Source organism: Chlorocebus sabaeus, chromosome 8 (assembly GCF_047675955.1).
Source record: "Chlorocebus sabaeus isolate Y175 chromosome 8, mChlSab1.0.hap1, whole genome shotgun sequence".
In the NCBI taxonomy this organism is placed as follows: domain Eukaryota; kingdom Metazoa; phylum Chordata; class Mammalia; order Primates; family Cercopithecidae; genus Chlorocebus; species Chlorocebus sabaeus.
Genome location: NC_132911.1, coordinates 65775577 through 65792378, shown reverse-complemented (window position 1 = coordinate 65792378; position 16802 = coordinate 65775577). Strand labels below are relative to the sequence as shown.

At 38.2% G+C, this 16802-nt stretch overlaps 1 protein-coding gene across 19 annotated transcripts in view; it reads left to right on the top strand.

Moving 5' to 3' along the window:
- The window catches only part of ASPH (aspartate beta-hydroxylase), a 221683-nt gene that overhangs the window by 80833 nt on the left and 124048 nt on the right, over nucleotides 1-16802 (top strand). For 8 of the 19 annotated variants that reach the window (XM_008000732.3, XM_008000725.3, XM_008000727.3 and 5 more), the window contains 6 exons: nucleotides 577-633; nucleotides 1170-1217; nucleotides 1698-1730; nucleotides 6611-6652; nucleotides 6974-7030; nucleotides 10607-10651. In XM_008000732.3, coding sequence (XP_007998923.3) covers nucleotides 577-633; nucleotides 1170-1217; nucleotides 1698-1730; nucleotides 6611-6652; nucleotides 6974-7030; nucleotides 10607-10651 — 282 coding nt within the window. The remainder of the gene's footprint in view (nucleotides 1-576; nucleotides 634-1169; nucleotides 1218-1697; nucleotides 1731-6610; nucleotides 6653-6973; nucleotides 7031-10606; nucleotides 10652-16802) is intronic. The other 11 variants (XM_008000726.3, XM_073018112.1, XM_008000731.3 and 8 more) reach the window with 3 other exon arrangements.

The following is a 16802-nucleotide window of genomic DNA, read 5'->3' as shown; positions in this document are numbered from 1 at the left end:
AATTAGGGTGAGTCTTCCTTTAAAAGGGCATCATAAAGTATATAATATCTATTATTAATGATATATTTAAATATACACAGCATATGCAATTAATAATTTTACCATATGTTTTATAATTTATGATATTTCTTTTTGAATATGCTTTTTTGTGTTTTGACGCCTATTTCCTGAGGATAAATTCTCAGTAGGATTACTAGTTCAAAAGATATAATGGAATTGCATGTTTTGTAGCATTCAATTACAAAGTCAACGAAAGGTCTAAATCATGTTTTGTCACATGGCAGCGCGCTCAAAGGGCATGGCCACGGGAGGTGGACGCATCATCTGTTAGCACTTTACTGTTTTGCGGTTCGAGTATAAACCAATTGATAACAGTCCCCTCTTATTCATCTTTGCATTTGGCATTTAACACACTTAATACCTATTTGTTCCAGGAATGAGCGTGTTTGAATATCATTATGACTTGATTTTGCATTTCTATCATAACTAAAAAGTGTGTCTTTCTGGTTTCAAATATTACATGTATTCCTTATTTGAGACATAGTTGTAATTTCCTAATTATTCCCTAATTTATAGTTTCACAAGACTATAATCAGGATATGGAAGAGATGATGTCTGAGCAGGAAAATCCAGGTTTGTAAAATTTAAATTATTGATATGTGTTTTCTGATTGAGACAGTGGCCAAGGCTGTTTTATTCCAGGGTTAACAATTGTGATTCAACACAGAGATCCCTGTATGGTATTTATAATCACTTTTGATTGGTCAGATATTTATAGAAATGTCTGAGTGTAGTTTAATACTACATGGAGGGATGAGTGAAAAAGGAGACATATGGAGGGATGAGAGAAAAAGGAGATGTATTTTTCAAAACCACTGTTGAGATTTTGGTCATTGTAGGTAGGGTGCAGGAAAGAATATTTAAAAATTGAAGGGGCAGTGTGATGTACTATAAAGTCAAGGCTGGGTACAAATCCCAGTTCTACTTTTTCCTATCTTTGTGACTTAGACATCAAATTGTGGAACGTTATTCAGCTTAAATTTTATTAAATGATAATGAAAACATCTATCTGGCAAAGTTGTGAAGATAATTTAAGAATCTCCTAGAATGCTGTCTGGCAGCGTGTTTGTTTTTTTCCTGTTTGGCAAAGGTGTATTTTTGTTTTTTAGATGCCAGTGAACCAGTAGGAGAAGATGAAAGATTGCACCACGATACAGGTATTAGATGAGCATTTTCATTCGATTTAAAATATTACCGTAGATTTTTCAGTCACATGCTGTGTTTACATGGTGATTTTTCTTTTAAAGGCATCAAAGAAGTAATTTCAGCATCTAATTCATGACATTTTGTTTTATAACAAAGTTAGACTGTTATAAGAATATCAGGCTTTCATATTTCACCTCATCAACTAACCCCTCCATAACAAAACAGGATGTCAAATTTTAGTGCTGTTTTGTGTATCAAATTCTTCTGTGCCAATTTGAGAAAGTTTAATGAAAATAATTTACCTGCTGTTTAATTGCTTTTGGGCAGAGGCATTTATTATTGACTGTGCAGACATTAATATTTGAAGGAATAGAGTTCTATGTTTATGACTAAGTAGTTTTTTGTTTGTTTTAACTGAACAGGTGTATAGAATGACTCAGTTAATACTTATTTTGCTTTTATTCTCTCTCTCTTTTTTTTTTTTTTTGCAGATGACGTAACATACCAAGTCTATGAGGAACAAGGTTTGGAAATGCTTTCTTTTATTATCTTTTTTTCTTTTTTTTATTTTTATTTTTTGAGATGGAGTTTCGCTCTTGTTGCCCAGGCTGCTGTACAGTGGCACAATCTCGGCCCACTACAACCTCCGCCTCCTGGGTTCAAGCAATTCTCCTGCCTCAGCCTCCTGAGTAGCTGGGATTACAGGCATGTGCCACCACGCCCGGATAATTTTGTATTTTTAGTAGAGATGAGATTTCTCCGTGTTGGTCAGACTTGCCTCGAACTCCCGACCTCGGGTAATCTTCCTGCCTCGGCCTCCCAAAGTGCTAGGATTACAGGCATGAGCCACCGCGCCTGGCCTGCAAATGCTTTCTAAACTTAAGCCTCCTACTTGTTTTAAAATATACATATAGTTTGACTATAAGATGTGGAACATTATACTTTAAACTATAAACATTGCAACTTAAAACATCCAGATGAATGGTAGTGTTCAAAGAATTCACTTAGGGAGACTGTTTACCCATTCCACTGCCTCTGCCATTGCCTAAATAATTTCTTCAACTCTGTACAAGTTGCCTTAGGAGGCAGTTTCAGTCATTCAAGAAAACTAATCTCAGTACTTTATAGTTGTCTCTCTTTTGACTAAAATGCATGAACAACTACTTCAGCCAGAGTTTAATTGCTCTAGCTGCTTCTACAGGTTAATCCCACTCCCAAAGATGACTGATTTGTCTCCTTGGGGAAGGTTATGAAGCACTGGGTTCCAGGCTTAAAGGCAGTATGGAGAAAACAGTTCTGGCAAATTTGTTCAGCAGCAGCATCTGATTCAGTTTAGGCTTGTACTTCCCTCCTCTTGTGTCCAAGCATTGCATGGACTATTGTGTTGAATTCCGTGAAGTAGATTTTATTTTCTCTGCTTCCCAAAGGAGAAAAATAAGGTTCTGACATTATAAATAAGCTGCCCAAGAATGTATGACTAAGAAATAATAGAGCCAATAATATATCCTCTTTATTCCATTATCCTCAAAGATGATTATGTAGAAAGAGAGAAGTCAATTGGATATAACTTTGTGTGTAAAGCAAGAAAGATGAAGAAATACATTGTAATTGAGTTGGCGGGTATGAAGGACTTTCTATGTTCTAGATGGTTTTAGGGCTTGGAATTCAAATATGAGTAGCATAGGGTCCCTACTTTCAAGGAGTTTACTGTATCTTGATAGATAATGAGTCACAGTTGAAGAAAATTAGGAGTATTTATAAATATGAGTCATATTTATATGATGATTTAAGATTTGAGACCCTACCAAGTTCATCATCTATAGTGGCTGTTTCTAATGGGATATGAATGACACCATGGGAAAAATCCTAGGTTGTGTCTTTAGGTACTGATAATATTTCTGAAAAGTTAAAGAATTTGGACCTGATGTGTTCACAGGAAGATTTGGGGCTGAGGGAAGGTGGGGGGATAATTTGGTCTTGAGATTACACTTAGATTTTCTTTCTAATCTTGAATTTTAAGGAGACAATAGGAATTTATAAATACAAGTTGCATGTAATGACGGGATTTGAGATATTTTCCTCATTTCTACCAATCATTATAATGTTTTTAAAAATACACTACAAAGAAGCCGGGCGTGGTGGCTTACGCCTGTAATGCCAGCACTTTGGGAGGCCGAGGCGGGTGGATCACGAGTTCAGGAGATTGAGACCATCCTGGTTAATACGGTGAAACCCCATCTCTACTAAAAATACAAAAAATTGGCCAAGTGTGGTGGCGGGTGCCTGTAGTCCCAGCCCTACTTGGGAGGCTGAGGAAGGAGAGTGGCATGAACCCGGGAGGCGGAGGTTGCAGTAAGCTGAGAATGCACCACTGTTCTCCAGCCTGGGCGACAGAATGAGACTCCATCTCAAAAAAAAAAATTAAATATATATATGTGTGTGTGTGTGTGTGTGTGTGTGTGTATACACACTATAAAGAACATGTTTAGAATGCAGTTTCTAAATCTAGAGGAATTTAAAGTCAAACTCATAAGAACTATAAAATTAGATACCATGAAAAATGTTATATATTTTCATAGGGCAGATTATCATAATAAATATAATTTAAAATGTTAACAAAAGGCAGTAAATATAACCTAAGGGATCGACATGATTTGGTAAGGTACTTTGGATTTCTTTGCTATATAGAACATAAACTGTTTCAAACCAATAGATCTAATTGAACAGAGTATTATTCACTATATGCTAAAACAATACCTTTGTGAAAATTCAGGAATCAGAGTAGGGAAACCAAGTAACTGACATGTAAGTGAAGCTATAAGTAGGGTGAAAACAAAACCACATTTCAATGGGAGAATAGAATATATTCGGTATGAAACTCCCAAACCCCATAACATACACTTTGATAGAACTATAGCAGGAACCAGCTTCTACATCAAAGATAACCTAGGAATCATCATGCTTACATTGGACAAACCTGGGATATGATAGTATGGCCTTACCATGTAATTGACTTATTTATTCATACCCTGTTTAGTGTCTTCTGTCCAAAACATAGGACACTGAAGCAGTTCTGGTGAAGAACACATATGGTTCCTGTTTTCATGGATCTTATATTTCAGCAGGGGAGTAGAAATTAAGCAATTTCAATGTAGTTTTCATTTCCAGTTGTGATAAGTGCTGGGAAGAACAAGTACAGTGGTAACAAGAATATATAATAAAGAGACCTTACCTAGTTTGTGGATGAGGCAGGGCCTGCCTGAAGTTTGAGCTGAAGGTGAGAACAATTTACAAAGCAAGGGGAAAGGTGACTGGAGAGTCTTATGAGGTCTCTGACGTCAACTTGCAAGAGTAAGGCTGAGGTGGTGAAATGGGCTGGGTTCAGGGGGTGCCTGTGAGCGAGGTCAAGGATTTTCATCTTCACCTTTGAGCACTGCCAAGTCAGATCTGCATTTTGAAAAGATTGATTGGTCTGGCATGTAACAGACTGGAGAGACAAGAGTCAATACAGGGAGAAGAGTTAAGTTAGCTGTAATCATCCAAATTGGGTCTTTCCCTGCGTCACATCTCTCTCTGCCTGATAAGGAACCAAAGGAGATGATTTTCAAGAAGGGAATGTTCAGTGGTGCCCTGTGCTGCTGAGAACCGTGTGAGATGAGTGCTGAAAACCTGCCCTGATCTGGCGCTGCAGTGACCTCAACGGGTGGCCTTAGCTGGAACTGTTTCAGTGGACGGATAGGACAGAGATGATCATTTAAACCAGTGTGGTGGCAATGATGGAGAAGGGGAGTGGGCAAAGTTGAGAAATGCTTACAAGGTAAAATTGGCAGATCTTGATGCATGGGTGTAGCTGGGGGGAGACAACAAGGTGCCAAGAGCCACATACACTCTTCCACTTCTGCAGCCTGGTGGCAGGGGGTGCTCTTAGTCCTAACGTGGGAGAGACTGGAGACAAGGATGGGGCAGGGGCTCATGAGTCCATTTCTTTACGTGGTGATAGTGAGATTTCTTTGAGGCATCTAAGAGGAGAGACCCAAATGAGCCATTTGGTGGTGTTTGACTCTCAGAAGAGAAGTCTACTTCGTGATTGTGAGTGTGGGAACCATCAGAGTAGTTACGTGGCCATCAGGACCAAGCTCTGAGATCCCTTGAGGAGAGCAGACTGAGGGAGACATGAGGTGGTTCTGTGGTTGGACTTTGAAGAAAACCAGCCTTTAAGGACTGCTAAGAAAAAGATGAAGTGAAAAAAAAGATTGAGAGGGAGAAACGAAAGACCAAAGGGGAGAGTATGGTTACCCTGAAGTCCAGGGGCAACGGTGTTTGGAGAAGAATGGTGTCGCTAAAATTATAACGAGGGCTGGCGAGTGTCTGTCAGATCAAATGAGGCACTGGAGTGGGGGTCTCAGCAGGAGCCTTTTCAGGGATGGGGTCAGGGTCTGAAGACAAGTGGGAGTGAGTTGAGGAGGGGAGAGGAAGAGACGAGCCATGAGATGTAAATGACTCTGAAGAAATTAGATTGTTCAATGGAAGAAAGAGAAGGTGAGGGGAAGCAAGCTTAAGAAAAAGTGGCATTGCTTTTTTAAGTCCTTAGAGGCTTGAGCATGTTTAAATGCTGACACTACTCAGGGAGACAGAGTAAGCACACATTCACTGCTCCTTCATCTTTCAAATGCACCAAAAGGACAAAATGATCTATTAAACATTGTTCCCTACTGTACCTCAATACTGAGAATGTCTGAAAGATAGTAGGTGCTCAACAATTTTTCTTTATTAAATGAATAAGAAAGAATAAACTTATAACCATGCTGGGAAAAAGAAGGATGTTTGCTTGTAGTGTGCCAGAAAATTGGAGGTATTTTGAAAGATCAGGTTGACTGAGGAAGCTATGACCCATGGGGCCCTGGAGAGGCCTGTGTGGAGATGAGACTTCCTTACAGCAGAGCGGAGAAGAAGCACTGACCCTTGTGCCAGCAAATGGGGGAGGCAAGGGCAGCACAACCTGATTAGGGTGGGGAACACTTTATTCTCAGGGGCTGGCGGCAGAGGCGTTTGGCCCCAGGTTAGAGGTCTGAGAATTATTTCCTAAACAAAAGCAGGGAATCTGCCCATGAACACCAGGATCCAGTTGATTCCCAGGGTACAGTTTCGGCTAATTCAAAACCTCCACCACAGATGCGAAGAAAATTTTAAACAGGTAGTAAGTGACTGCCCTGGAATTAGAATCCAAGCCTGTTTTACCCTAGACGAAACTCTTCTCCATCCTACTCTCTAGTCGACTGTTTCCCAGTGACTAAACCTTGCAGGTTCAAAGATGTGTAAGGCATTGTCTCTACCCTTGAAGCATGTTGTCAGTTTTTGTGTTACAATGAAAGTTACGGGATTTTGTTTCTATTTTTTTTTTTAGTAGTATATGAAACTCCAGAAAATGAAAGGATAGAAGTCACAGGTAAGTTTTTTCTATAAGCAGATATTTTCTGCAAGTCAGCTTTCCCTGTATTTTGTTAAAACTCTTACTTGTGGAACAAAGAATCAGTGTAGAAAAAATGCAAGACATTTTCAAGTCAGTAAGAAAATAATTGAGTATCAAAATTAAAGTTAATATTGTAGTATAAATACGCTCCATCAGAAGACCCAGTTTAAAAAGAGTCAAATTTAGCAATCTCAGTGGACGCGAGTTAATTTAGGAATCTGAGTGAAGGCGAGTGAATGTAAGATGTGTCACTGGTTGGCAACACGTAATGGATTCTGATTTTATTATTTATTTTAGAAGTAACTGTTCCTCCTGAGGATAATCCTGTAGAAGTAACACAGGTAATTGTAGAAGGTAAGTTAAATTTATGGAAATGGTTTTACCTTCCATATGAGAATTATGTTTGTTTATTCAATTATTTATTGAACATTTCCTGCTTGCTGTCTGTACAGTGCTCAGGAGCTAGGAGTACAAGAGGCAAGAAAAGACAGAGTCCTGTTTTCACTGGGGCTGGCATTCCAGTGGCCAAACAGATAATAAGTAAAGGAATTAAGGATTACGAGAAGTACAATGATAGTGATAGAAAAAGGCTACTGTAACAGCAAACAACTGAGGGTGTGGGGGGCTACCCTGAGTAGCAGCAGGTTACCACCCCTGAGGGGCGAGCTGGTGAGAAGGGCGTAGCTATGGGCAGAGATGGGTTGAAAGATGGGTCTTTATGTCATGACTCAGCTGGGAAAACAAAACTTTATATATATATATGTATTTTTTTTTTCCGTGGCAGAGAACTGAAGGGATGGTTTCTGAAAAACAAAAATAATTGCATGTATTAAACAGTGGCACTTCAATAGAACTCAGATTTAAATTAGTTCTTAGCAGTTTACAGAGTTATTTCACATATATTGTTTCAGTTGCTCCTCGTAGTAGACACTGAGAAACAGGGAGGGCAGAGATCTTTGTACTTATTTTGCAAATGAAGACCTGAAGCTGGAGTGAGGTCAGGTGACTGACTAGCCCTAGGTTTCATAGCTGTAAGTGACCAAGGGGACATTCGACCCAGGACTGGGGTGTGTGGGTGACTCTGCATGGGGGTGTGAAGGTGTGAGGGAATAGGAGTGTCTGCTTTAACAACCGTAAGTTGCCAGGAGGAGCATGTAACAGGGAGAATTTTGCTCATAAAATTACTCTTAAAATTTATTTAGGAGCAGCTAATTGTCACCTTTCAGATTAAATGTTACTGCTTTTGAGCTTGTTTAGGCAGAACGGAAAATGGAATGGTGCAGCTGACTGAATGGGGGGAGATAGATATAAGGAAATGGGGGAGGCTAAAATTGCTCTCTGTGTACTCTTAGCTGCTGCAAGAGACCCCTGTGCAGGCACTGTGGGCCCTTGTGTAAAGGCAGGATCCATCTCTGTGTAGCAAGGCTGGATTGAGTTGAGATTTTTTCTCACCTTTTGTTACTCAGTTCTCTATGAGGGATATTAATGTTCTGAAGAATATCACTGAGTCTATGTGTTTATTTGGTACGAATCAGAAGATAGAAACCCATAATCTCTGGGAAGAACTTTCTCCAACCTACCCTACATATGGTTTATAGAAAAGAACTATGCAATTTGACCCTACCTTTCTTGGTTTAGAAATATTTTTTTCCTAAGACTTTTCAGTATTTTAATATGTTGATAGAGGATGTAGCAGAGGCTGCTAAAGAAGTTTCCTGTCCTGGGCAGTGGGGCACCCAGCTATGCACCTGCCGCCCACCCTGCAGCTTCTGTGCTGGACTCCTACGGTGCCTGAGTGGGCAGTGAGGGGAGCTCATCTCTCACACCAACCAACCTCGTTTTCCCTGTCTCCTCTTCTCTCGGCCAGTTGTATCAATATATACTTGGATTCTCAGACCAGAAACTTGGAACTCATTTTTGAGTCCTCCTCTCCCTCTGTCTCTATAGCTAATCCCAAGATACGTTGATAGACTCCCTAAACATTTCTCAAATCCATTTTTTTCTCCTTAGCTCTTGTACAGCCCTTTGTCTGGCTTGGCCCTTTCTCATCTTCCTAGATAATAGCAGTAGTCTGCTAGCTAGACATCTTGCCTCTGTTCTTGTCCCCTTCAAATCCATCTTTCGCATGCTATTAGGATGATCTGTCCAAAAGTATAGCTCTCATTGTATCAGCCCTGTGTTTAAACGCTTCTGTTATTCTTCATCTGTGTCAGTAAAGTTACTTTCAGTTGCAGATGATAGAAAACCAAACTCAAACTGGTTTGAGCAATAAAGAGATAGGTACAGATCAGTCAGGACCTTGCAAGGCCTACCAAAATTTTTTGGATTATATTCTAGGCACAGTGTGAATTATGAAAATTATTAAGATATAGCATAATCTGATTTTTGTTTTAGATGTGAAAGTGAATTACTTTCACTAGATTGAATGGCGCAAGAATGGAAGCAGAGCGAAACACCCTGTTAGGAAAATATTTTGTACTAATCCAAGGAAGTGATTGTGGTAGCCTAAAATAAGATCATGGCAGTGGGAATGGAGGGGAAAGTGTTGAACTTGAGATATATTTTAGAATTAAAATTAATTGACTTTCCTGATGGTTGTGAAGCAAAGATGAGGAATAAAGGGGGCCTTTTTTTGGTTTAAGTAACTTTTAGATGATGGGGCCAGTGAGAGAGAAGAAAATTATTAATAGAATGTATTGGTTTTGCTGTTACTTTTGCACCAACCTAATACATTCTGTTCTGTTGATAAAGTGTTAATATGTCTCCAAATAATTAAGAACAAAATAAACAGGCAAACCTATTAAAAACCAGTCACAACATAGCTATTCAATGGTCACTGCACTGCCATTTTAAGAAAGAAGTATTGCCAGACACTAACAGTGGTTAGTGGGAATGGGTGTGATTTTTGTTGCTGTTTTCAATTACTTTTATGTAAAATATTCCCAAATATTCTGTTTTGAGCATGTGTCATTTTTATAATTAGAAGCAAATTAATGCAAGAAGAAAAATTATTAAAATAGCTCCATGAATATTTTGTGTTTTAGAAAATGCTGTTAAAAAAATCTTTCTTTTGGCCAAAGATTGTTAACCATTCTTTTTTTTTTTGCGACAGAGTTTAGCTCTTGTTGCCCAGGCTAGAGTGCAATGGCACGATCTCAGCTCACCACAACCTCCACCTCCCAGGTTCAAGTGATTCTCCTGCCTCAGCCTCCCGAGTAGCTGGGATTTCAGGCATGTGCCACCATGCCCAGCTAATTTTTTATTTTTAGTAGAGACGGGGTTTCTCCATGTTGGTCAGGCTGGTCTCAAACTCCCGACCTCAGGTAATCAGCCCGCCTCAGCCTCCCAAAGTGGTGGGATTATAGGTGTGAGCCACCGTGCTTGGCCCGATTGTTAACAATTCTTAAGGACCAAAAGAAATGTTGATATAATCTTATCTCTAGGTTAAGGTAATATTAAATAGGTTGCTAGGTTTGAAGATATTAACATGTGATGTAATTTCATAGAGCAAATCAGATCACTATGTCTTTAAATCACTGGGTGGGGACATCTACTATCTCTTTAGTTGTAACTGGGTTGAAGCGACCAAGTGTCTTTCCACAGCATTCTTATCAAATCTGATGCAAAATTGTGGGGGAAGCTTAGGTTTTAGTCCATAGCTCCTTTGCTGGGCAGTGGAGTTTGAGGTTAGTCAGGCAGGTACTATAAAACCTACTATGCTGAACCATTGAGAAATACACAACATTTTGCTAAGTTGTACCTGATCGTTCTTTGTTGTGAGGATATAAAAGCCTAATGTTTTTATTATGATTTCAATTGAATTTTTTAAAAAGTCTATGAAAAGTATCATCATTACTTAAATCTGGCAATACATATTTTAAACACTGATCAGCAATATGTAACAGATTATAAATTTATTATCTGTTTTAGAAGTAAGCATTTCTCCTGTGGAAGAACAACAGGAAGTACCACCAGGTATGACATTTTGGGTGTTGTATTTTCCTCTTTTGTTATTCTTATATATCCTGTTAATATTACCAGCAGCTTTATAATGAATCTACGAAGCATAAAAATTTTGAGAGAGATTAACTATACCTTAATTTAAAATTTTTCTATGTTTTTATCAGTTCAACCAAAGTAATGGAAAATACACATCAGATTCAGTGCAGTACATATTCGCTGAGCTAGAAATTGAGGAGCGTTAATGATCATATGATTTTGCCATTATAGACGGTGGTAGTAGTAGAAGTTAGATTTTTTTTTGTTTTCCTCTTTGATTGACAGACTATTTGATGGAGGATGTGGAATCAGAATTGCCTTAGGATGAAAGTTGAATAGTGTGTAAATTGTGACATTACTCCTCTTCCTCCCCATTCCCCATCTCTCCTGAGAGCATGTTTAGTGCTTTGTGACAGTCCAGGCTGCCCAGTGCTTGTCAGTGCCCCAGGGTGTTTCCTTTTAGTTCACTGCATTGCACACTTTTCCCTGTTTTTTCCTACTTTCCTCCACCTGACCCCTCTTGTTACCAGTTAATATAAAGAATGGGAACAGCATTTCCACCAAAGCCTATGCTCTCAAATGCATTTTAGGGATGACATAAACTATACCTGCAAAGAGAAGTGAGTTTATAAACCTCCTATTCTCATAGTGGGAAAGAATGTTCTATCGAAGAGGATTTGGAAAATCCTCCCTCTTTCCCTAGTGTATTTCTTCTCATTTCTGCATTTTATTTTTGTGTCATATTTATTTGTTCAACCTTTACTTATGTTTTCTCCATTTTAACATGAATTTTGTAGCAGTGATGTGCATTTCTATTACTGATTTTGGTAGAAATAATTGTGCCTGCCAAAATTTATTAAATACTAAATTTCAATTTTCTTTCTTTAATAATAAAAAAAGGATAAAATAATCAAAGAATATATTTAGTTTTATATGGGATGCCTTAGGTTTTGATAATTTTCCTGTCATGTGCATTAATAATAATTATCTGTAGAAACAAATATTTGATTAAGAGAATGGAATTATTAGTATTATAATATAAATGAGAAAAGCAGTCCATGGAGAAATTGACCTTTTACATGATGGCTACTAGGCCGTGTGTATCTGTGTTTAAAATACTTGGACACGGCAAGGGCAGCTGATATTTATGTCCTTCTGCTGGTTTCCTTTTCATTTTTGAATAATGCTTCACAGAGTACCCTGTTCCTATCAAAAAGGCAGGACCAGTTACAGAATTAGCATTTTGATGACTATTCCATGCCTTAACAGAAAATTATTTTATATTCCTAAAAGTAATGTTTCTACAACATTAATATATTTCTAGTTATAGTTCATATTTTAAAATAGTGATCTGATTTTTGTGAAGATATGAAAGATAATATTTTTCAGACCAAAAATTTCTATACTTTTATTTTAACATTTTATAACTGAACCCAATAGTTTATTTAGAATGTAAATATGAAACACCAAGTGTCTGAGGTGATGGAGTAAGGTGCTTTTTTTAGATTTTTAAGAACCAAAGCACATACAAATGAAGATTTGATTAATGTGCATAGTTCCCGACCTATAATAAGCTCTCAGTAAGTGGTGGCTCTGACTATTGTTTAGTATTTAATTAGCCTGATCTTAGAGGTAGACCAAGATCTACCTCTGTGATGGATGTGAGGGTCATCTGGCTGTGACATCTGTCACCCCATTGATCGCCAGGGTCTATTTGGCTGATCTGACTGGCCAGGCAGGTGTCCCCTTCCTCCCTCTCCACTCCATGTGCATCCCTCCCAAAGCTGCATGCTCAGTTGAAGAGGACGACCATCCCCGATAGAGGAGGACCTGTCTTCAGTGAAGGGTATATGAGTAGCTGTGCTTCCCTGCTAGAACCTCCAAACAAGATCAAGAGAAGCTCCATTCTGAAAGACCCCATGGAGAGTTGTAACCTATAACTTGGTATCATAAACATTTGAATGATCCACTGCATTGTGGTAGTTTGACCCTGCCAATGGAGGATGTAAGGCTGAGAGTCAGCAATACAGTCATGTGTTACTTAATGACAGGGATACAGACTGAGAATGTGTCGTTAGGTGATTTTGTCCATGTATGAACATCACAGAGTAGCCTACTACATATACATCTAGGCTATATGATACAGCATATTGCTTCTAAACTACAAACCTGTACAGCATGTTACTGTACTGAATACTGTAGGCAGTTATAATGCAATGGTGAATATTTGTGTATGAAAACATATCTAAACATAGACAAAGTATGGTAAAAATTGGTATAGAAGATTAAATAAAAAGATATACTTGTATACGGCACTTGATGAGTAGAGCTTACAGGACTGGAATTTGCTCTGAGTGAATCAGCAAGTGAGTGGTGAGTGAATGTGAAAGCCTAGGACATTACTGTACCCTGCTGTAGACTTTATAAATGCTGGGCTACACTAAATTTATTAAAATTTTTATTTAATAATTAACCTTGGTTTACTGTAATTTTTTTTAATTTGTAAACCTAATTTTTAAAAACTTTTTGATGATTTTGTAATAAAAATTAGTTTAAAACACAAACATATATAGCCATATAAAAATATATTTATATCCTTATTTTATAAGCATTTTTATACCTTTTTAAACTTTTTTATTAAAAACTAAGACACAGACATATTAGCCTAGGCCTGCAGGATCATCAATATCACTGTCTTTCACCACCACATCTTGTCCCACTGAAAGGTCTTCATGTGTAATAACAGGCATAGAGTTGTCATCTATGATAACAATGACTTCTTCTGGAGTACCTCCTGAAGGACCTGCCTGAGGCTGTTTTACAGTTAACTTTTTTTTTTAACAAGTAAGAATATAGTCTAAAAGAACCATAAAAGTATAGGAGAGCAAAACCATTAATAGTCCTTTATTATCATTGTCATGTATTATGTATTGTACATAATTGTTTGATACAACTGGCAGAGCAGTAGATTTGTTTACGCCAGCATCACCACACACGTGAGTAATGTGTTGTGCTGGGATGTTATGAAAGCTAAGATGCAACTAGACAGTAGGAATTTTCATTATCAAATCGGACCACCATTGTATATTTGGTCTATCGAAAACATTGCTACATGACATGTGACTGTATTTTTAACTATTGCACTTGGTTTTCTTATTTTCTATAAGCCTTAAGTCTTATACTTAGTCCTACTTCATATTACAATGTTTTTATTATTCACTTGTGCAATCTTCATAAATTTATATTTGTGGTATTTTTTCTCAGTCTAATTTTGCATCTGATTGCAGGAACACTCATTGTAAGGCCTACCTCCTTGCCATTTTTCAGTCTTTAAAATTCTTTTATTCAGTGGAAGACTCAAATTGAGGACTTCTGCAAAGTGCTGGATATTCGTTCACTTTTTCTTGGCCCTTGGAACCTAATTGATGATTGATCTGCCTTTCCTGATTATCCTAAGACTAAGTTATACAGTCTTAATATAGCTTATCAAAGTTCATAATAATGTAGTTATCAATGTGCTATTCCCAAGGGACATTATCACCATTGCCTCCATCTAAAGTAGGGGACAGTGAACTTTCATGTTTATTAAGCATTATATAGGTGCTCTTCTAAGCACGTTCCATGGATTGACCTTTAATAGTTCTAAGACCTCAAGAGGTAGATATGCCATTCTCTCCATTTTACAGATGAGAACACTGAGGCACAGCAAGGCCAAGTAAGCTTCCCCAGATCACAGAGCTGACAAGTGGTAGAAATGGGATTGATCCTTGCATTCTGACTCCAGAGTCCACACTGTCAGCTGTCGTTTTTGAAAGGATTTTAAACAAATAAAGACCTAACAGCTGAGAGATTTGAGAGCTGTTTTGGTGTGGTAAAATCAGATGTGTTATATATTCTTCAGCGTCTTTCTGTTAATCTGCATTAGTTCATCACATAGGCCTCAGGAATGTCAAAGGTTGAATTATGATGTATAGTAGAAAAGTAAGTTGTCCAGTAGTTTTCATCCTGCCTTCTTTCTTGCATATTTATAAATTTTTAAGTGCTGTGCAGGTGGATTCTTGGCAAGCATGCGGAAGCTCAAGCTTAAGATTTGATTTTTCTGATATTGCAGGCCAATCATTTTGAATATTAGATTTTTAAGATTGATTTTGGAATTTCTCATCCATTAGCAAGTTTTCACCTTTCTCCTTAAATTCGTAATTTTACTTGAAACCATACAGCATATTTGTAGCAATATGACAGCATAAATATACATAACACAAATTGAATGACTTATGAAGGAATTACTTGTGAAAGCTCATTGGAGTAAAATTTCCTCTCAAACAATACTTTAGGTCATATGACCGAGTCTATTAACTATTTTTCTGTTATACCATGCCAGAAAAGAATTTTAAAAGTCAGTTTATGCTTTATGTAATCATGTTCTTCAGAATGAGATACGTGAGCATCATGGTTCCTGGGTAATTCTGCTGCTCCTCTCTTTAAAAATGGAGATGCCACTCGCAACTTATCCCACTGCTGAGTATTCTAGCAGTGGTAATGGTTTCACTCCATTGCATCCATCCAGAACTTTCACTCAGGTCTCCCCATCACCCAGCATTTTTTAACATTGATCGGTAAGGCCTATAACCGGTTTTAGGCTAGCAACACCAGAGATCTGGGGCAAAGGGGGAAATTGATTTTATATTCTTAGTAGCTAATATTCCATAAGTGCTTTATATATATATTGTTGTTATTGATCATCTATTCAAAAAATACATATTGAGCAACTGCTGTGGTATAGGCTCTGTACTGGCCAGTGAAGATACATGATTGACAATGCTGTGCTGGCTTGGTTCACAGTCCTGTGGGTACATGATGGAGTAAAATAAGTATAATTAATTTCTCAGAGCTGTGGACAGCAACACACAGAAGGAGAGATGTCTCACCCTGCTTCAGAGGGGTGGGACAGAGAATGAGGTTAGCCTCCCAGATGTCCTTGTGCTAGTTTTAGCTGTTTTGAGGTGTTGATAAAAAGCTCCAGGAGCTGGCAGGAGGAGAGCAGAGGAAGCTAGAGCTTACAGAGCACAAAGGCCATGACAGCATGCCAGACAGGGGTGAAAGAGGACAGGGGAAATGTAGGCAAGTGTCTCTTCTCAAAGGATCTTATATACTATGTTTAAAAGTGTTGATTTGCTGGACACAGTGGTTCACGCCTGTATTGCCAGCACTTTGGGAGGCCAACGTGGGAGGACTGCTTGAGTTCAGGAGTTTGAGACCAGCCTGGGCAACAGTAAAACCCCATCTCTAAAAAAAAAAAAAAAAAAAAAAAAAATAGCCAGGCTTGATGCCACATGCCTGTAGTCCCAGCTACCCAGAAGGCTGAGGTAGAAGGATTCCTTGCGTCCAGGAGGTCAAAGCTACAGTAGGCTATGATCACACCACTGCACTCTAGCCTGCGTGACAGAGTGAGGCCCTGTCTCAAAAAAAAAAAAAAAATTTTTGGATCTTTGGATCTGTGCCTAAAAATGACAAGAAGCCACTGAAAAAATCCAAGCAGAGGAGTCACATGATCGAATCTCAATTTGAAAAGAGTTAGTCCAGCAAGGAGGTAGAGACTAGTAAGAGGCAGCTACCGTAGGCTAAACTAAAATGGTGGGAGCTTGGCTGTAGTAGAATGAATGGAAAGGTGTCTCATTTCATATAAACTGGGGCTGGAAATAATTTGATGGGAGAGGGAGAGGAGTCCAGGTTCCTACATTTCTGGCTTGAGTCCTTGTGAATGAATGGCAGAATGTTAATGGAGAGAAAGAAGACAGGAGGAAATGGAGAGTAGCAAAAGAGATGACAGTCCTGATTTTGGAGATGTTAGATTTACACCATAACCACTTATGAGTGGGGTCTTCAGACATTTATTGGAATTGTTCAAAATTGCCGTAGAACTTTTAGTTTATTTGCCTTTATATGAATACTCATCATTATACTTTGAACAACTTTCCATTTTCCCAAAGTACTTCTGAAATGTATCTTCCTCTTAAATCAAAGTCCAGAAAATTGTTGAATGCTAAGACAATCTAAAACTCATTTTAAAAAAACTTTTCTATTGGGATATAATTTACACATGTGGAAGTACTTAAATGTTGAATTT